General features: G+C 40.7%; 1 protein-coding gene across 1 annotated transcript in view; it reads left to right on the top strand.

Annotated features, from left to right (window-relative positions):
• Positions 1-15,605: 15,605 nt before the first annotated feature.
• The window catches only part of LOC145068176 (cytochrome f-like), a 78,131-nt gene continuing 71,174 nt past the window's right edge, over positions 15,606-22,562 (top strand). The window contains exon 1 of the mRNA XM_079015151.1: positions 15,606-15,786. Within this exon, the coding sequence (XP_078871277.1) occupies positions 15,606-15,786 (181 nt within the window). The remainder of the gene's footprint in view (positions 15,787-22,562) is intronic.

Raw genomic sequence — 22,562 nt, 5'->3', positions numbered from 1 at the left:
TTTGGTATGTACTTGACCCAACTCGGTATGGTCCATTTGGGTTGCATGGCATCAGAACATTTGGATAGACCATTTGTGAGAAGAGAAAATTTCTGACATATTAATATATTATAAATTCTGATATATTAATCATGTTATTTAATTAGTATTGATCAAGAATTAATTTGGACTTAATTTAGTGATCAAAAGAGACTACTTAAATATATGGGGATTGATTGTGTAAATCATTCATTCTTATATATGTGGGCTTATGATCCAAGATTCCTTATGTTGGGTTTAACCCATGTGGTGACCCATGGATACTCCATGGAGGTTAAAACCCATGGAGCATAAGGAATGGGTAAACTCATGAGTTACATGGTGTAACCCTAATAGCCACACTATATAAAGACCCCATTGGTTGGTGAAATTGGCACTAGTGTACACACAAGAGGGCAAGCCGATTTCTAGAGTTCATGTGTCTTCTTCTCATGGTTATTCCATATGTTCGTGATGTTGTGTGAACCATTTGAGGTATCACACTTGGGGCACTAGGCTCTCGAGCTTCATGGAGTCAAGCTACATCAATAAGGTTTGTATTCTATCCATTTTATTACCCAAGTGTGAAAAGATTGTATAATAGAGAAAACATAGATCCAAGGTATTTAGGGTTGCATGTACACTTAGGAGTGTTAGAATGCTCATAACCCAACAAGTACCACCACACAAATAGATAACATATACCAACAAACAACATACTGTGGGTCCAATCAACCATCGGGTTGGAATACCCCAGGCCCTCAACCATCGGGTTGTAATGCCAACAAACTATGGTCCCAATCATCCATCAGGATGGAATACCCAGGCCCTCAACAACTGAGTTGAAATGCCAACATATTATGGGCCCAATCATCCATCGGGATGGAATACCCCATGTCCTCAACCATCAAGTTGGAATGCCAACATAGTATGGGTCCAATCATTTATCGGGATGGAATACCCCAGGCCCTCAACCATCGGGTTGGAATGCCAACATACAATGGGTCCAATCATCCATCGTGATGGAATACTGTAACAACGTGAATTTCTAAAACATTTTTTTTTCATTTTTAAAACATAATTTCATTCATAAGAAATATCAAACCCAATGCAACACATGTCCTCCAAATAAAACAATCCCAAGATCTCAAATACATAAAACTCCATCAATGTGTACAGATCATGTCGGCGCCTTCCCGCGATCCTCGCTAGTACCTGAAACACATATCACATAACATGGTAAGCATAAATGCTTAGTGAGTTCCCCAAAATACCACATACAACACATATGCCACTCAAGGATATATCCCAGTACGAACTTCTGGTCGATGTGTCTCAGTGGGACCCTGCAGTCCCGTAGCTCGTTGGACTCTCTCATCCGGTCATAGCTTATTAGACCCTCCGGTCCGGTCTTATTGAGGACCCTATGGCCTCATGAGTCGTTCGATCCTCTGATCCGGTCTATATAACACATAACATACATATAGCACAATGCACATAATCTCAAGCATACACATAACACATAAGACCCTCTGGTCTGCACATAGCTACCACTCTACGTAATGTATAGTGAGAAGACTCACCTCGTATGAAGTCGGATAAACTCTCGTGCTTGAATATCCCGACCTAGCCTCCTCCTATCAATAGGATAACATCTCTAATAAAAATCCTCTCATGTCCTCATATCTAATAATGGGTAGAAGACCATTCTACCCTTCTCTGACCTCTCTTGAATCATCATGACCAAAACCCCATGGTCAACTCTAGTCAATGGTCAAACTTTGACCAGACTTGTCGAGTGCACATGGGTGAATCGGCGAGTCCAAGCGTGTCCTTTGAATCCTTCTAAGGCCTCACTCGACTCGTCGAGTCAACCTTCCACTGGACGGGTTACCGTTGGTCATGAATCGTGGGGCAACCCCGGCTCGACTCGTCGAGTTCTCTTATGGACTCAGCGAGTTTCTACCATGGCCATGCTCAAATGACCTTCTGAGGCCATATTTGTTTCTCTAACCTATAGATCTGACTTCCCAATGCTCAATAATCACATAAAGGTCCAATCTTGGCACTCATGCAACGACCATAATGCTTCTTTTGGTGAAATGGCTTCTAAAATGGCACCCTAGGTTCATATCTCCAAAGGAATAGCATAAAGCAGGATGGTTGGGACTCTCAGGACCTCTTAAGGTCCAAATCTAAGAGTTATTCCACCTTGGGTTCTCAAAAGCTTCGAATCCAAGCTAAAGAAGGGGAAAGAAAACCCTAGATACAAGTAGATCACCATAAACACGAGATTGAGCATAGATCCATACCTCTAGCAGCCTGCTCTAATAAAATGGTAGCAGATATGAGCTCCTCAAGCTGATTAGCATGCCCTTCTTCCTTCTTCCTTGCAAAATCACACTAGAAATGATGAAAATGGATTCCTCTCTCTCTCTCTCTCTACGCTCTCTGGTTCTCTGGTACTCTCAAGGGTGAAGGTGGCCACAAATGAGGGCCATAAGATCCCTTAAATAGGGCACAGGCCCGAGGATTTAGGGTTTCTGCCCACAGCGCGGACTCGTCGAGTCCCTTCCTTAATCCAGTCAGCAAATCGCGATCCTACTCGACGAGTCTAGGCGTCAACTCGTCAAGTCCCCCCTCTTGACAAAAATAATTACTTAAAATATGATACCTGGAATTCCGGATGTTACAATTCTCCCCCATTAGAATCAGACTTCGCCCTCGAAGTCCCGCTCTGCAAACAACTCTGGATGCTGCTCCCGCATCTCCAACTCTGGCTCCCAAGTCAGCTCGGACCCTCTTTGATGTTGCCACTGAACCTGAACCAGGGGTACATCCTTGTTCCTCAGAACCTTGATCCTTCGATCCAGGATCGCGATCGGCCTCTCAACAAAATTTAGGCTCGCATCCACCTGAATATCCTCTAGTGGCACTACCGTCGACTCATCGGTTATACACTTCCTCAACTGAGACAGGTGGAAGGTATCATGTATCTGGCTCAACTCCACAGGTTGCTCTAAACGATACGCTACCCTACCCACCCTCGCAGTTACCTTGAAAGGACCAATGTACCGGGGCCCCAACTTTCCCCTCTTCCTGAATCGGATCAGTCCTTTTCAAGGAGATACCTTCAGGAGTACGAAGTCACCAACCTGAAACTCGAGCTCGGATCATCGCCTATCCGCATAACGTTTCTGGCGACTCTGAGTTGTCAGCAACCTTTGCCTGACCTGTTGTATCTGCTCAATCGTTTGAATCACCTATCTCTGTGCTACCCATCACTCGATGCCCTACCTTTCCCCAACAGATGGGAGTCCGACACCTCCTCCCATACAACAACTCGAAGGGAGGCATACCAATACTCGAATGGTGGCTGTTGTTATAGGAAAACTCAGTCAAGTGTAGGTATGTGTCCCAACTTCCTCCGAAGTCCAACACACATGCTCGAAGCATGTCCTCGAGCGTCTGAATCGTCCACTCACTCTGTCCATCCGTCTGTGGGTGGTAAGCGGTGCTGAAATGAAACCTCGTACCCAACTCCTCGTGGAATTTCTTCCAGAATTTGGAAGTGAAACGTACATCTCGATCTGACACAATTAAGATCAATACTCCATACCGTGATATCACCTCTCTCACATACATCTCTGCCAGTCTCTTTGCGGAAGAGCTCTCACTAATAGCAAGGAAGTGAGCGCTCTTCATCAGCCGGTCAACGATCACCCAAAATGCATCAACACCCCTCGTGGTTCTCAGCAATTTGGTGATGAAATCCATAGAAATTTGTTCCCACTTCCACTGGCGAACCTCAAGTGGCTGCAACTTGCCATGCGGACGTTGGTGCTCGGCCTTAACCCTGCGACAGGTCAAACACCTCTCAACAAACCACGCCACATCCATCTTCATACAAGGCCACCAATACTCTCTATAGGTCCAAATATATCTTAGTGGCCCCGGGATGGATCGAGAATTTAGATTTGTGCGCCTCCTCCATCAGGATGGTAAGTGCCTCGCCCGTAAACGACACCTACATCCGATCCTGAAAGGTCCTAAGCCCTCAGCTATCGGTAACAAACTCAGATACCTGCCCAATCACCCTCTCTCTCTTGCGGTTCTCCGGTCTCACAGCCTCCGCCTGGGCCTCTCGGATGGTATCTGACACTGGAGTCATCACTGTCATCGTCATACAAATATCTCTTATCGGGTCACTCTCCGCCCTTCGACTCAGGGCTTCGGCTACAATGTTAGCCTTGCCCGGGTGGTACAGGATCCCGCAGTCATAATCATTTACTACATCCAACCATCTCCTCTGGCGCATGTTTAGGTTGGGCTAATCCATCAAGTACTTCAAACTCTTGTGGTCCGTGTATATGATACACCGAACCCCATACAAATAATGACGCCATATCTTGAGGGCGAACACCACGGCCCCCAACTCCAAATCGTGGGTGGGATACCTCACCTCGTGAGGCTTCAGCTGCCTCGATGCGTACGCTATCACATGCCCCCTCTGCATAAGCATCGCACCCAACCCCGATATTGATGCGTCACAATACACCGTGAAATCCTCCATTCCATCTAGAAGGGCTAACACCGGGGCTTCGCGCAGTCTCTGGCGAAGAGTCTCAAACGAGGTCTGCTGCTCTGGACCCCACGTAAAAGCAACGCCCTTCCGGGTCAACCTGGTGAGTGGCACAACAATCTTAGAGAAATCCTTGATAAATCTCCTATAGTAGACGGCCAACCCCAAAAAATTCCTGATCTCGGTGGGGGATTTCAGCACCTCCCAACTCATCACTGCCTCAATCTTGACCGGGTCGACCAATATCCCATTCTGATTAACGAGATGCCCCAAGAACTAGACCTCTCGTAACCATAAATCACACTTAGAGAATTTGGCGTAAAGCCTCTCCGATCTCAAACCCCGAGGATCTCCCTCAAATGCTCCTCATGCTGCTCTCGGGATCCCGAATACACCAGAATATCATCGATGAACACGATCACCGATCGATCGAACATCGGCCTGCACACCCTATTCATGAGATCCATGAACGCTGTCGGTGCATTGGTGAGCCCGAAAGGCATCACCACGAACTCATAGTGCCCATAATGAGTCCTAAACGCCGTCTTCTAGATATCCTCATCACACACACACTCATCTGGTGATATCCAGACCTTAAGTCTATCTTGGAGAACCAAGATGCTCCCTGCAACTGATCGAGCAGATCATCGATCCTCGGTAATGGATAACGGTTCTTGACCGTCAACTTGTTCAACTCCCGTTAATCAATGCACATCCAGTGTGAACCATCCTTTTTCTTGAAAAAAAAAGATCGGCGGTCCCCACAGCGAGCTACTCAGTCGAATAAAACCCTTCCCCAGCAGCTCCTGTAGCTGCGAGCTGCGAGGATAACTCCTGCATCTCTGGCGACACAAGGCAATAAGGTGCCTTGGCGATAGGCGCTGCCCCCGGAACCAAATCGATGTGGAACTCCACCTGCATCTCGGGAGGCATACCCATCAACTCCTCGAGAAAAACATCCGGGAACTCACGCACTATCGGAACATCATCAACCAAACTCGGTCTCGCAGCAGCCACTCGTGTATCCATCACATAAGCTACAAACCCGCTTCAACCCTATTGTAAACTCTGTCTCACTCTGGCAGCCAAACAAAATGTTGACCCACACTGGGTACCCTCGTCATATACAGTCAGCACTCCCCCAATAGGGTCTCGTATCGTCACCATCTGCCGCTCGCAGTCTATAACTTCCCCAAATTGGCTCAACCAATCCATGACCACTATAACACAAGCATCCCCCATCGCAATCGGGACCAGATCTATCGGAAACTCAGCACCGAAGATCTTGAGTACACATCCACGAATCACGTCAGTAGCATACACCGCTTGCTCGTCGGCTATGGAAACTCGTAGAGGTCGACTCAACGCCTCTCGTCGAATACCAATGCACTGACTAAACGATAACGATACAAATGATCTACTCGCACCCGAGTCAAATAACACCAAAGCAGGTACAGAACTCACAAGAAAAGTACCTACGCATATCATAATATAAGCACAATATCTCAACTCAGCATAAATAAATGAAAGAATACATACTAGCCATGACATCGGGCGCTGCGCGGACCTCCTCCGCTGTCAACTAGAAGGCTCTCCCATGAGCCTTCGGTGCCTCGACCTTTACTGGCTGACCCTCAGTAGCTCGTGCATCAGGTGCAGATCCCTGTGCCGATCCCTGTAGCAGTTGTGGGCACTCGAACTGTTGACGGTCGGTCTGGTTGTAATGTAAGCAAACCGAGAATCCCTTAGGGAAATCCCTCGCAAAATGCCCCTCCTTTCCCACACTTGTAACACACCCCAGCTCTGCACACTCCCTCATGACTCTTGTCGCACTTCCCATAAGTGCGGCCCTTCGGACCTCCAAATCTCGAATCAGCGGGCTTTGCCCGCTTGGCGGCCGACTGAGCCTGTGCCGGTCATTTGTCCCTCCTCTGAGACTCGGCATCCTCCCTGACTTGAGTCTCCAGCTCAATCTCCCTCTTCCGGGCATTTGCCTGGAGCTCGACAAATTTCCAGTATGACGAGTTCGCCAGGAACTCACGAATGTCCCTCCTCATTATGCTCAAGTACCGACTCATGTGTGCCTGCTCAGATGACACGTGGTCAGGGCAAAACAACGCCCTCTTGTGAAACATCTGTGTGATCACCATCATGGACTCCGTCCCCTGCTTGAGGGACAAGAACTCCTGAGCCAATCGTTCCCTCTCCACCGGGAGAACATACTCATCTCTAAACATGGTGGTGAACCTCTCCCAGGTTACCGCCGAGATCTCCGCAGTAGTGAAATCCGCCGTCACACACTTCCACTAGTCCTTCGCTACCAAGCAAAGCTGGTTCAGTGCGAACCGAACCCTCAGATGCTCCACACACGAACAGGTTTAAAAGCATCCCTCGATATCATAAATCCATCTCATCGCAGCAATCGAATCATGCATCCCATCAAACTCCGGTGGCTTTGTGTTGCTGAACTCCCGGAACAGCAACGAGTCACCCCATGAGGTCTACCAGCATCCACAACTACAGTAGCTGCAACAGCCGCAGCCTCAGTAACCGCTATGTATCTCTTGTCAAACGTCTCAATCAAGGTGATCTTGATAGACCCAAACATCTCCGGTATCGCTGCACGGATAGCTGCAGCCACCTCATCATGGATCATCTGACGAAGCTCCTCGTCACTCACGCCCCTGGTCTCTCGTTTGTGGCGTGTCCCAACCATGATGTATCTAAAATATAACATAAAATATCAGGGACTTGCTCGAGTATACTCACACTCGATAACTCAACCTTACTTGCTCCTTAGTACCCTAAGGATTCTTACTTGGACTGCGCACTGATCCGGTGTTTTTAGTAGTACGAGCCCTATACTACCTTCTACACGACAACAACATTCATTCCATGTCCTCCTCCAAGGATCCTAGATCAGAAGTACTCTACATCTTGCTAAGCATAGGCTACCCTTCGGTAGACTTCTCATAAGCTCCTCACTGCTACCTACTCACTCTCGAAGCATCTCATAGCAACAATAATCTTCTAGGTAAGGCATCACAAATCAGGCCACTCTAGTCCTAATAGGAATACCTAGCCTACTCTAGCATGCATAACATATCATATAATATCTCATAACACATAATGTAAGGGTATTTTGGGAAATCACCATTCGGGCGCTGGCTGATTGTACACACTGCTTCTTTCCACTTTCCTCACATTCCTTTACTTTTTAGAAAAATTGTTCCTTTTATGGAAAAATTTCTCAAATCCTCAGTTTGCTTTCAAATACACCCGAAGGTGCACCCGAATCCCTCAAACCAAGGCTCTAATACCAATTCGTAACAACGTGAATTTCCAAAACAAGTTTTTTCATTTTTAAAACATAATTTCATTCATAAGAAATATCAAACCCAATGCAACACATGTCCTCCAAATAAAACAATCCTAAGATCCCAAATACATAAAACTCCATCAATGTGTACAGATCATGTCGGCGCCTTCCCACGATCCTCGCTAGTACCTGAAACACATATCACATAACATGGTAAGCATAAATGCTTAGTGAGTTCCCCAAAATACCACATACAACACATACGCCACTCAAGGATATATCCCAGTACGACCTTCCGGTCGATATGTCTCAGTGGGACCCTCCAGTCCCGTAGCTCGTTGGACCCTCTCGTCCGGTCAGAGCTCATTGGACCCTCCGGTCCGGTCTGATTGAGGACCCTCTGGCCTCATGAGTCGTTGGATCCTCTGATCCGGTCTATATAACACATAACATACATATAGCACAATGCACATAATCTCAAGCATACACATAACACATAAGACCCTCTGGTCTGCACATAACTACCACTCTAGGTAATGTATAGTGAGAAGACTCACCTCGTATGAAGTCGGATAAACTCTCGTGCTTGAATATCCCGACCTAGCATCCTCCTATCAACAGGATAACATCTCTAATCAAAATCCTCTCATGTCCTCATATCAAATAATGGGTAGAAGACCATTCCTTCTCTGACCTCTCTTGAATCATCTTGACCAAAACCCCATGGTTAACTCTAATCAACGGTCAAACTTTGACCAGACTCGTCGAGTGCACATGGGTGACTCGGCGAGTCAAGCATGTACTCTGAATCCTTCTAAGGGCTCACTCAACTCATCGAGTGAACCTTCCACTCGACGGGTTACCGCTGGTCATGAATCGTGGGGCAACCCCGACTCGACTCGTCGAGTTCTATTATGGACTCGGCGAGTTTCTACCATGGCCATGCTCAAATGACCTTCTGAGGCCAGATTTGTTTCTCTAACCTATAAGTCTAACTTCCCAATGCTCAATAATCACGTAAAGGTCCAATCTTGGCACTCATGCAACGACCATAATGCTTCTTTTGGTGAAATGGCTTCTAAAATGGCACCCTAGGTTCATATCTCCAAAGGAATAGCATAAAGCAGGATGGTTGGGACTCTCTGGACCTCTTAAGGTCTAGATCTAAGAGTTATTCCACCTTGGGTTCTCAAAAGCTTCAAATCCAAGCTAAAGAAGGGGAAAGAAAACCGTAGATTCAAGTAAATCACCATAAACACGAGATTGAGCATAGATCCATACCTCTAGCAGCCTGCTCTGAAAAATGGTAGCAGATCTGAGCTCCTTAAGCCGTTTAGCTTGCCCTCATTCCTTCTTCCTTTCAAAATCACACTAGAAATGATGAAAATGACTTCCTTTCTCTCTCTCTCTCTCTCTCTCTCTCTATGCTCTCTGGTTCTCTGGTGCTCTTAAGGGTGAAGGTGGCCGCAAATGAGGGCCATAAGATCCCTTAAATAGGGCACAGGCCCGAGGATTTAGGCTTTTCCTTTCAAATGAATGCGATGAAAGGAAAAATGCATAGGAGTTTCAAATGAATGTGGTGAAAGGAAAAATGCTTCCTTTATAAGTATATAATGATAATGATATATATATATATATATATATATATATATATATATATATATATATATATATATATATATATATATATATATACTAGGTTATAACCCATGGAAACCACGGTCGGTATATTTAAAATTTCTATATAAATAAAAAAAATGATAAATGTAAAAAAACCAAGATGTTGTCGATTGTAAGTAATTATGAATTAATTTGTTAAACAAAATAAACATAATATGTTTATTAGGATAAAATTTTGTATTTTCAAAATTTGGATTGAATTTGATTTGTTACCAAAAAAGGAAATAATAAAAATCATAGAAAAATGTCACATGTCAAAGTGACATTCTAAAAAACTGACACGTGCCATTTTTAGGTTTCATTTATTAGAAGATATATATATATATATATATATATATATATATATATATATATATATATATATATATATATATATATAAGGGTGAGATCGGTTGAGAAAAACTCATAGTTTCCCGAGAACCCGAGAACTAAAAGTAGAGCGTTAGATGAAAACTAATTCATTAAGAGCATGATCGTAATCTTATCAATCTCATTTAATGTATACTTTTTTGTGTTATTGTAAATATTAATATAAATGTCTAAACAATACATAATAAATCAAATTTTCGGATTCTTTAAAACATTGTATTTTTCACTTTTTTTAAAAAGTACAGATTTTTTAATTTTTTTTCGAAAAAAATCGAAAATAATCTTTAAAAAAAACTAATTTTTTTTAAAAAGAATTTAAAAATCAATAAAAAAAAAAAACAAAAACAAACAAACTGGAATATTTAAAAAATACTATAAAAATTTTAACCAAAAAAATCAACATTTTTGGTACATTTATGCATATTTTTACAAGTGCATATATGCATATTTCATATATTATAATATTTGTACAGGATTCATAGGAAAACTAATTTTATTTACTAATCTATAAACACAATACAATAAGTATTTTGTTGGATACAACATAAAATATAAAAAACAAAAAAATGCTACAAAATTTCAAAGTGTTTTCATGTGTTCGTTGCAATATTTCCATATTTTCTTCAATTTATCATTTTTCACCTCTTCAATATTCACCACAATTTCTTCCCAATCTACAAGAAAAATAAAAAGAAATTGGTTGATGTAGAAATACTCACAAAAACACATATGCGATTTACATGTGAATCACATGTAATTCATATGCGATTTACATGTGAATCACATGTAATTCATATGTGATTTACATTTGAATCACATATAATTCATATGTGAATTACACATGAATCACATCTAATTCATATATGAATTACATGTGATTCATATGTGAACTACATGTGATTCATATGTGAGCAACATGTGATTTACATATGAATAACATGTAATTAATATGTGAATCACATGTAATTCATATGTGAATTACATGTGTATCACATGTGATTTACATGTGAATCACATGTAATTTACTTAATAAGGTTAAAAAAAAATCAAGAAGAGAAGAAAAAAAGTTACACAAGGGATTTTCTAGAAGGTTCTCATATGTAATTTACATGTGAATCACATGTAATTCATATGTGATTTACATGTGAATCACATGTCATTCATATGTGAATTACATGTGAATCACATCTAATTCATATATGAATAACATGTGATTTACATGTGAATCACATGTAATTCATATGTGAATAATATGTGATTTACATGTGAATCACATGCAATTCATATGTGAATTACATGTGTATCACATGTGATATACATGTGAATCGCATCTAATTTACTATATAAGGTTCGGAAAAAAAAATCAAGAAGAAAAGAAAAAAAATTTACACAAGGGATTTTCTAGAAGGCTCTCATTGTTGGTTCCAACATCAATCATGATAGGAAGAACCAGTTACAATAAAAAAAAAGGAAAAAAATATATGTTTGCATGTGAGAAATTTTAGAAATATGTATATATTGAGATGGATAATATGCAAACATTACTCTCTGAGGATTTATTCCAGCTGCAGCAACATATAAATCCAACTTCCCAATTGCAATTCCAATACCCTAAACTCCTAGATCACCAAGACCCATTATTCTGCTTCCATTAGTAACAATAATCATATCAACCTACAAAATTTGCAAAAAGGTTTTGAAATTTGAACACAAGCACCAATGTATATATATCTAATAATTAAAAAAAAGAATCATATAATTTATTTAAAAGTAGAGTACCTGTTCAGCAGGCCAATTATAAACCATTGACATCATTTCTCCACAATCAATAGCACTGAAATACATCCCTCTTGGTCTTCTAAACAATCCACTGTATTTATGACAAACAAGTCCTATTGTTGGAGTGTATACTTGTGACAACCCGAAATTTCTATCTTGTACAGCCATTCAATTTAATCAAAGCCAGACTTGTTTCAGCTATCTATTAGCATTGTTTAGGGAATGTTTGAGTGTTCTAAGCCTAGTAAATTCAAGGATTGGGTGTTAGGAAGTATCTGCTAGAGTTTATTGTGTACTTTTCAAGCCGGAAAACTCCATCATGTGGAGTTTACGGCCATAACTAGGGTTCACGGCTACAAACCCTTGCTTGGCCGTGAACTAGCTCCTTAAGTATGATATTCCTTCACTTTTTCATCATTTCTCACAATTCCAACTCAAGAACACTTATTTATCTCTCAATTATCATCAAGAGCACTTCTAAATCCCGAAAAATTTGTAAGTGTTTCTTCCATTTGTTAGTTGATACCTTGCTTAATATAGTTAAATCCTATGATTTCATCCATGAAATCATCTCTTTTTGGTTATATCTCCAAGAACACACACTAGTTATTTGGACCATGAACACCCCCTTCAAGCTTCAAAACGTAAGTATCCTTTCCATATGCAAGTTACCCTTTAGAAGCTCTTGAATCCCCATGAATCAAACACCTTTTAAGCATGATCTTAAAGAGTTCACTGCCGTGAACCCTGCATATGGCCGTGAGCCCTTCAAGTGATCATGATAGGGCCGTAAACCCTTCTTAGACCAAGCTTGGGCTGTGAACACTTCAAGTGTTCTTGGCCGTGAACACTCCTAAGGCCGCGAACACATCCTTGTGTGGCTGTAAACACTTTATTGCAAGTGTTTCCTAGTACCTAAGTTTGTTCCCTTACATGATTAGTTGTTATATACACTAATTATTTACATATATGTGTCATTATATGCTTAATAGGATCCGGTTGTGCTCGAGACTTCACTTGACACTTAGCATCTTATATCGATCTTACATTCGTATCACTCACTACAGGTGAGTTCATACCCCCTTAACTTATCTTTTAAATAATTTTAAATGCTTTTACGCGGGGGTGGGGGGGGGGTGAAAAATACAATTAAAAAACATTATAGTTATTATATCAATCACATGTGATTAATAACTATCAACAAGTGGATTTCTTATACTTCAAAATTGTGTTACCAAACAAACTATTTCAAAACATTTTATAAACTAACATCAAGTCATCTGTAACCATTCAAATGGTTAAAATTCCATTATATGTTAAAACTCTTTTTAAATTGCTAAACTCTTTATCAAACTCTTTTAAACTTATATATTGTCAATATCATGTCTATATAGATATAGTTATATAAATAAGGTTGAAAGGGCTTAGGACTAATAACTCACTTTATTTCCCGTTCCTTGTTTGGTTGTGGACTTAGAGTATTCAGTTGTTTGTCCAAGTGTCGTTTGAATCTTAGTTATATATTATGTATATGTGTATAGATATAAAAGTTCTTACATCAGTTCAACACCTTTGGGTAGCAATGGTGTATAAACATACTCAGTCATTCAAACAACATTACTAGTAAACTATAATATGTATAGTTTATATAATAGGTATAGTTTAGAGGATTACTACTCACTATTTCTAGTACAATAAAACAAACAAGAGTCAGTTCATACATGAGTCAGTTCAAACATACTATAATGAGAAACAGGGAGGAACATACTATAAAGAAAGAACATACTATACACTAGAACAGAGAGAACATACAATACACTAGAATTGAGAGAACGTACTATACAAATACAAGAATACTATAACATTAATGTGAGCCACTACTTCTTGGCACGGCAATATACTATTGTGTCACGTTTTGTAACCAGAGTCTCTTGGAGGGAGAGCGTGAGTTTGTGTATAGATCTATACGGGATTGACAATCCTACACCTTGCTGCTAGCTACAGTGAGACCTGTAGGTCTACGGATGAAGAATGTGATAGCATTTCGACGTCTTTGAACGTCGTGTTTTACTAGTCAATCTAGTATGGGTACAATCATCACATTATGCCTTAATTAAACAAACTAGTTTAAGGTAGTTAGTACATTGGTAGTTGCTATATACAATACTACAATACATATTTATTTTCCCATTACATTCAAATTGTAATCTTCTCACATGAACGATATATGTAAATTATATTTTTGGTAAGTGACAGTCAGTCTTGGGAAAAACACTCACTTTTACAAAAGAACTAACATTCAGAACAGTCGGGTCTTGGTAGAAGACTACATTTCATAATAAAGTAGAAAATATAGGATTTTCTAGGAGATACAACATTTACATCAAACACTTACAAACATTTACAAGCACTTTCATACAAAAAAAATGACACTAAAATACTTATGAACTAACCAACTTAAATGCCAATGTACTCTTTCAAAATAACTTGTATTCTCAGGTCACCAGTAGACAGGTACCGATGACCAGGTTTTGGAGAAGACGGAGCACATTCGAGACTCGTCTTTTATTTTTATTAATATTTTGGTGTCTTACAAACTATACATAGAACACACTTGTATTAAATTATACTATTAAGGCAATGGATGATGTTGTTGCTTATTTACTATTATGCATTGATATGATACTTTACATGACGCCCTCCGCCTCCGAACGTTTCCTCCGTTCTGGTTTGGGGGTGTGACAGATTGGTATTAGAGCTTTGTTTATAGTGAATTGAGTATATCAACCCATAAAAGATATACAACTATAAACATATCGGGATTAAAATACTTTGACCAAGAGTTTATACTTTTAAATAATAAAATATTTAACCAAAGTTTACATACCTGCATTCATTCTAGAATCAGTTTCATACTAGGACAAAACAAAAGTATTGTGGTTGTTGGACAACACAAGCAGACTTGGGGACATATAATCAGATCTGGGAGTGATATAGCCTGATCAACTATATCTTTTCGAGAAGTGATTAGCATGTGCCTAGGAATGGTTGTGGTGCTGTAGCAAGTCTAAAAACTTACCAACACTACTACAATGAAAACTTTAGAACAAAACATAAACTTAAAATACTATAGGAGTATTTTGTGTTACTATAATTACTTAAATGAGAACTAAAAGGTCTTTATTTGTATGTCAATAGTTGCTGAGTGGATACGCTAAGGTTATATGTGAATAAGGTGTCATGGACTTAGAATTTGTGATCTTTGCTTTACTTCCTATTCCTTGTTTGGTTGTAGATTTAGAGTTAGGATCACTTATTCGAAGGTCTATCTTGTTTTGGTTACATATGACTGGTATGCACTATGCAAATATTGGAGTAACTAGTAAGGATCATCTTATAATGATCTTAGGTAGTATGTCTATTAACTATTTCTTTTGCTCCTATTCTCGGATAGATAACATGGATGGATTCCATCCCCACGACGATCCGTACTTTCCCAACCAAGGCAATGGAGGATGGCTCGATGCAGAGCCAGGAGAGAATCATGCAATTCCATTGGATGATGACTTCACAGAGAACTTCCCGGAGGATTCTGACTCCGAGCCAAAAGTCAATGATCTACCCCTGGTAGCTCCGATCCCAAATCCTAACCCTCGTCTGGCATTTCAAGGCCCGACGCCTCTGTGGGCTGAGAACTTGGGAAGATGGAGTCAAGAATAGGGTCAAACCTTGCCATACAATGGAGACAGAAGCTTCTACAACCTGAGCGAGGGAGGCTCAGCAGAGAGAGTCCTGCCTATTTTGGTCCGCAGGGTTGCTCGAAATGAAGAGCAGGGTAGGACAACCATCGACCGAATCATGGAAGTTGATGCCAATGTGGGAGTTAATACAGTCTGCATTCGCCATCTTGAAGATTATCATAGGAGAGCTTTGAGAGACAATGAGGCTCTGCAGCAAGAATTAGCTGCAACGCAAGCCAAATTCATAGAGCTCCGAGCATGCCAAAGAGTATATGAAAGACACCTTCTTGATGTGGAGCGTTAGCTGGTAAGTTTGAGGGTTCACTCGAGGGGTACCCATCGCCGGTAGAAGATGCTCTACTCGTCCTTTCCTTTGGTTTAAGGAATATCCTTCTTATCTATGCTTTATGTAGCACTTTTCCCTATAAATATTATTGTCTTTCAAGTACTGTTGCTAGGTCTCTATGCTGTCAAAATTTTCTTATTCTGGTTTGATGTAAGACCTACTTTTAGGTCATTTTCCCGAACTTGTTACATCATTAATGCCAATATTATTGACAGACATCTAATCTTTTGGGAAATCTTTATCCAAGTGCTTTCATGCTCCTACTTTTAGATCTCTATTTCAATCATACTCTCACCTGTTTTGTTGGGCTATGGCGATTTAGTCCATGGACCACTCTCATTATACTCACAATTGATTCTTACTATCATCTTCATCTTTGTAAATTTTAGTTGAAAGATGCCTCCACTCCGAACACCGAGACACAATCCTCCGATAACTCCCAATCAACCACCTCCTCCACAATACAATTCGGAAGCTATCCAAGTTGTAGTGGCTGCGGCTGTTTCGGCAGCCTTAGCTCAATTCAGTGCTAGTGGTACTAGAGGAAGTGGAAAAATAGTTCATTCCACACAAGGTGATGCTCCAGTGTGCTCTAGAGAGTGCTCGTATAAGGATTTCACCAACTACAAGTCCAGGTCCTTCAACGGGACTGGTGGAATCATTGCCCACTCGCGATGGTTCGAGAAAGCCGAATCGATCTTCAAGATCTGTTCATGTCCGGAAAGAAGCAAGTTTAAATTTGCTTCCTGCACTTTCGCGGACCGAGACCTGACATGGTGGAATAGCCATGTCAAGTCACTAACTCTAATAGTGGCTAATGTTATGGGTTGGGAAGCTCTGAAGGAGCTCATGATCGAGGAGTACTGCCCGAGGGGTTAAGTTCAGAAACTTGAACAGGAACTCTAGAGCCTAATCATGAAGGGCTCTGAGATAGTGGCCTATATTGCCAGATTCAGCGATCTAGTGGCACTATGTCCAGGAATGGTCCCTAGTGAGGGAAAGAAAGTCGAGAGTTATATTTAGGGGCTGGTGCCTCCATTTCATGGGAATGTCTTAGCTTCAAACCCCACTACCTTCGACAGTGCCAAGCGATTGGCAAAGCGGCTCACAGATCATGGATTCCGCACCCCGACAACGACAACAACCCTGGCCATCCTAGAACCCTCCAAGGCCGCTGACAACAAGCGGAAGTTCTAGGACAACAAGAAAAAGAGTGTGGCGTAGAACTCTGCCAAAAAGCAGCAGGTCGTGGATGTGCATGCTGTGATAACACCTATTGCCATTGCGCCGATGAAGCAGTATGTTGGAAGCTTACCCACGTGCAACAAGTGCGGCTTCCACCACAATGGACCCTGCCGGAAAATGCAGTGCGCTAACTGCAATAGGAAGGAGCACACTGCCTGTTTCTGTAAGTCTCCGGCTAGGCCAATCACCCAATTCCCCGATGTTGGTGTGGTTCAAACTTGCTACGGATGCGGAGAGGTGGGTCACTACATGAGGAACTGCCCGAAGGCAGGGAACACTGGCGGAGTGGGAAGAGTTTTGGCTATAGTCCATGAGGAAGCAGTAGCCGACCCTACAGTGGTCACTGGTATGTTTATCCTCGATAACTCATATGCATGCATACTATTTGATAGTGGAGCGGAGAGGAGTTTCGTGAACCAGAAATTTGCTCACTTACTTAAACAAAAACCACGTGCACTAAAAGAACTGTTCACTATAGAAATGACTAACGGAAGACTGAGAGCACTAGCAGTATATACATAGGATGTACCCTAACTCTAGATAGCCATTCATTCCCAATCGACCTCATGTCGGTCTGAATTAAAAGTTTCGACGTCATTATCGGCATGGATTGGTTGAGTCTTCATTGTGCTGACATCATGTGTTATGAAAAGGCCGTTCGCCTTAATCTGACATCTAGCGAAACTCTAGTTATCTATGGTGACAAACCCGACACGAACCTTCGTATCATCTCGAGTATACAAGCCCAGAAGTACTTATGAAAGGAATGTTATGCATTCCTTGCTCATGTTATTGATATGAGCCAAGAGACGAAAGACATAAAGAACATCCCAGAAGTACGCGGCTTTCCCGACATCTTTCCATAAGAACTACCAGGATTACCTCCACATCGTCAAGTCGAGTTCAGAATTGACTTAGTTCCAGGGGCTACCCTAGTAGCCAAATCGCCCTATCGTCTAGCACCAGCTGAGATGCAGGAGCTATCCAGTCAACTCAACGAACTGCTCGGAAAGGGATTTATTAGACGAAGCTTCTCACCCTGGGGAGCACCGGTCTTGTTTGTGAAGAAGAAAGAGGGATCGTTCCGTATGTGCATCGACTATAGAGAAATAAACAAGCTTACCGTCAAGAATCGTTACCCTCTACCTCGCATAGACGATTTGTTCGACCAACTACAAGGGGCGAATTACATTTCAAAGATAGATTGGAGATCTAAGTATCACCAGTTACGAGTGTTAGAGGAGGATGTTCCTAAGACAGTCTTCCAAACACGTTATGAACACTACAAGTTTGTAGAGATGCCATTCGGATTGACTAATGCGCCCGCAGTATTCATGGACTTAATGAATAGGGTGTGCCGTCCTTACTTGGATCAATTCGTCATTATGTTCATCGATGACATACTTATCAAATCTCGAAGGAAGGGGGATCATAGTCAACATCTGTGTCAAGTCTTAGAAACATTACAATCAGAGAAGCTCTACGCGAAGTTCTCTAAATGCGAGTTTTGGATTCGAAGAGTAGAATTCTTGGGTCACGTTGTTAGTGAAGAGGTAATTCATGTGGACCGTTCCAAAATAAAGGCCATTGAGAATTGGTCAGCACCGAAGACGCCTACAAAAATTCGTCAATTTCTAGGCCTCGCTGACTATTATGGTAGGCTCATTCAGAACTTCTCTAGGATTGTGAAACGCTTACAACATTGACCCAAAAAGGTGTGGCCTTTGACTGGGAAGAGAAACAAGAAAAAGCGTTCCAAACGTTGAAGTGAGCCTTATGCAACGCACCAATACTATCCCTCCCAGAAGGAATAGAAGACTTCGTGGTTTATTGCGATGCATCCAACCAAGGACTCGGCTGTGTTCTTATGCAACGAGGTAAGGTCATCGCCTATGCCTTAAGACATCTAAAGACACACGAAGTCAACTACACCACACATGATCTTGAGTTAGGAGCAGTGGTATTTGCTCTGAATATCTGGAGACACTACCTGTATGGTACAAACAACACTATCTTTACAGACCACAAGAGCCTTCAACATATATTCGATCAGAAGGAGCTCAATATGAGACAACGACGGTGGGTCGAGGTACTCAATGACTACGAATGCGAAATTTGTTATCATCCCGGTAAAGCCAACGTAGTTGCTGATGCTCTAAGTTGGAAAGAATACTCTGGTCGTAGAGTCAAATCATTGACTATAACTATTCATTCACATCTGTCCACACAAATTAAGGAGGCTCAGCTTGTAGCCTTGAAACCTGAGAATGTGGCGGTTGAATCCCTGAGAGGGATGGATAAAAATTTGGAAGTCAAGGGTGGCGGAGCCTTATATCTCATGAATCAGATCTGGACACCGAGACACGGTGGTTCCAGGGACTTGGTCATGACCGAGGCACACAACACTCGATATTCCGTCCACCCAGGTTCAGATAATATGTACCTGGATCTTAAAAAGTTATACTGGTGGCCTAACATGAAAGCAGAGATTACTTGCGCCAAGGTTAAGGTCGAATACCAGAAACCCTCAGGTTTACTTCAACAATTGGAGATACCTGAATGGAAGTGGGAGCGAATCACGATAGACTTCATAACCAAGTTACCCAAGACAACGGGCGGTCTCGATACCATTTGGGTGATCGTAGACACGTTAATGAAGTCCGCACACTTCCTACCTATCAAAGAAACTGACAGGATAGAGAAGCTAACAAGAACTTACATTAGGGAGATCGTACGACTGCATGGTGTTCCCATATCCATTAGCTCTGATAGAGATAGTAGATTTGATGGGTTTTGAGCACTAGATCAGTCCTATGGTGTACATGGAAACCCTAAAGCTTTGGATCTAGTTTGTCTAATGAACATGCAATAATCACCCAAAGCTCATAAACCCTAGATCTAGCATATGTATATCGAAATTAACATGTAAGAATAGATCTAGATGAATACCTCTTATATAATAGCTTGAATCTCGTGTCCTTGGAGCTTAGAGTCACAAATTTCACTCCTCTAATGGTTTACAAACACCATAAGCAAGAGGATGATATTGAAAGAGGAGAGGAGCACCAAAACCGTCCAAGATCTCTACCAGAAGACTTAGCCACGTTTTTGGGATCCATAGGGGTCTATTTATACTTGTGTGTGCTGCTAGGGTTTAAGGAGAAACCCTAATTCTCTGCTTAGGCCTTAAGCAACCCATGGAACCTGTCTAGAAGGCCATTAGACGAAAATCATATGGGCTTCCCATAGATTTCGTCCAACTCCCTTCCCTTTAGGAATCCATAGCCCACAATGCAATTATCTTATAATTACAATATTAGTCCCCCAAGTCTAATTAATCTCTTTTAGCCATATAATTAATTTCTTTATTAATTTTTGTCCAATATGTATTAAACTCTATGATTTCTCTATTAATATATTATTCATATAATATATTAATAAACCATAATTAACCTCTTTCTTCATAAATCATCCTATCTAGTTACTTTGATGAAGGCAACCCAAAAGGACCATGCACAACCAGGTCAAATACTTACCAAATATAGTTACGGGCTTAGACACTAATCCAACAGTCTCCCACTTGGATAAGTCTAGTAACTATAAATGCAAGTATTATCTGATTAGCAATTGTAGCTCTCAAAGACGTTGTTGAACTCTGATCTTATCAGTAACCTGTCCTTTAGATAATGAATCATATATTCCTCAATTCTAGATATCGTATGAACTGAGACATGGATTTTAATCATACTCTCTGTTCATGTGTTGTTTCCTGATTTCCGATTTATGACAACTAACAATAGACTACAAATGAACACATCAACTTAGTCCCGGCTTGGCCAAGTGCTTAGGGTATCATCACTAAATCATCGAGGGGCCCACATATATCGCTTTTATCCCACTTTGGGTAAAAGGAATGGATAAACTTTGACTCAATGCTCTCTTTTACCCACTCATCAAATCACACACAACAATATGTTTTATAACACCAAGTTACTGGTGCGTTTACATATTATCAATGAGCAACCGACTTGCAGAATACAACTCACACATCTCATTTTTAAGAGTATAAGATATTACCGTCTCACCAGTCACTCATGATAAAATCCATGAAGCGATCCAAATGAGCGTGGGTATAATCTAATACTCTAATCTTATAGCAGCACTCATGAACTCTATATCAAACTTTTGCCATGTCTAAACACTTTAGACAATCTACAGATGGATTCATGACAGTCTTCATTCATACTTACTTCCAAAGTATGAGCGACTGCGGAGGGATTGAATAATCCTTTTGTTCGGGAAGTCAAAACATGCAAAGTGAAACACAAGAATAATACTAATCCTATATGGTCCCAAACTTTTGAGTATAAATAAAACACCTTTTATTTAATCACCATATTGATTACTCATTATTTGTTGTTTCGGTTCATCAACTTCTTACATGAATTATAACAACAGTTGTCCCATGCACCAAGCATGCACACTATGTTTATCTATGGTCTTTACTTTGTGAAATAGATCAAATGAACATATTTCCAATGATGCTCATTTCACAATTCCTAATCCTGATCAATTAGTGTAAGAATACAAAATTCTCGCCACTACTAGAATATATTAGACTCTAACATTTTATGCAACGTTCCTTTCGTAATATCACAGCGCCAAAGTCACCAAGACTTTTCCAATGAAATTAAAAAATGATCTATTGGAGATTGTTACAAGACAATTCCATAGTCATGAAGTCTCACATTCAAAGTACATTCCTTTGAACATCCTTCTTGCATAGACGTTTCTTATCTAGATATAGATTCTTATTGTCCAACTCTCAATAAGGAAACATTTCCATATTTCCATATGAGAACTCATTCTAAATCAATCTTATCTACTCATATTAATGCCAATGCGGTCCATCCATGACTATACTTCCAATTGTCCGCAAGCGACCAATCCTTGGCGAACCTTAGATTGTCCTTGACAGTTGTCTAATTATTTTAGTCACATATGGTTCTATTCCCTTTTTCCCTCTAAATGCCATAGGCATTTGGAAAATTATTGAATGGTCGAATATTACAGCATATGCAATCGATCCTATACCCGAATCGTATAGGATACGATTCATAATGAAAAATGTGATACTTTACCAGGTTCTTGCTATAATATTGTCATAATATTTCAATTTGTCGTGTTCTCAAAATTCGAACTATGAAGAGGAATACCGTAATCATAATCGAACTTTGAGAATGCAATTAATAAATATATCCCCGACTAAATTCAATTAAAATTTCTTGATCTAAGCTTTTAGATTGGAAACAAAGTATAACATTTTCCCCCTTAATTATAGCAAAAACAAATTTTCAACCCCTACAACTTTGCAAAGTGAAACTTTTGTTTTTCTATAATTAATATTGCCAGCTTGCAATACTTAAAATAATAATAATAATCATGCTCCCACTAACATGATGATTATATCCATTCCAGCATAAC

Source organism: Lactuca serriola, chromosome 8, assembly GCF_051521515.1.
Source record: "Lactuca serriola cultivar US96UC23 chromosome 8, Lser_US96UC23_V15, whole genome shotgun sequence".
Classification (NCBI taxonomy): domain Eukaryota; kingdom Viridiplantae; phylum Streptophyta; class Magnoliopsida; order Asterales; family Asteraceae; genus Lactuca; species Lactuca serriola.
The sequence above is the reverse complement of the archived record's forward strand: the minus strand, read 5'-3'. Positions and strand labels throughout refer to the sequence as shown.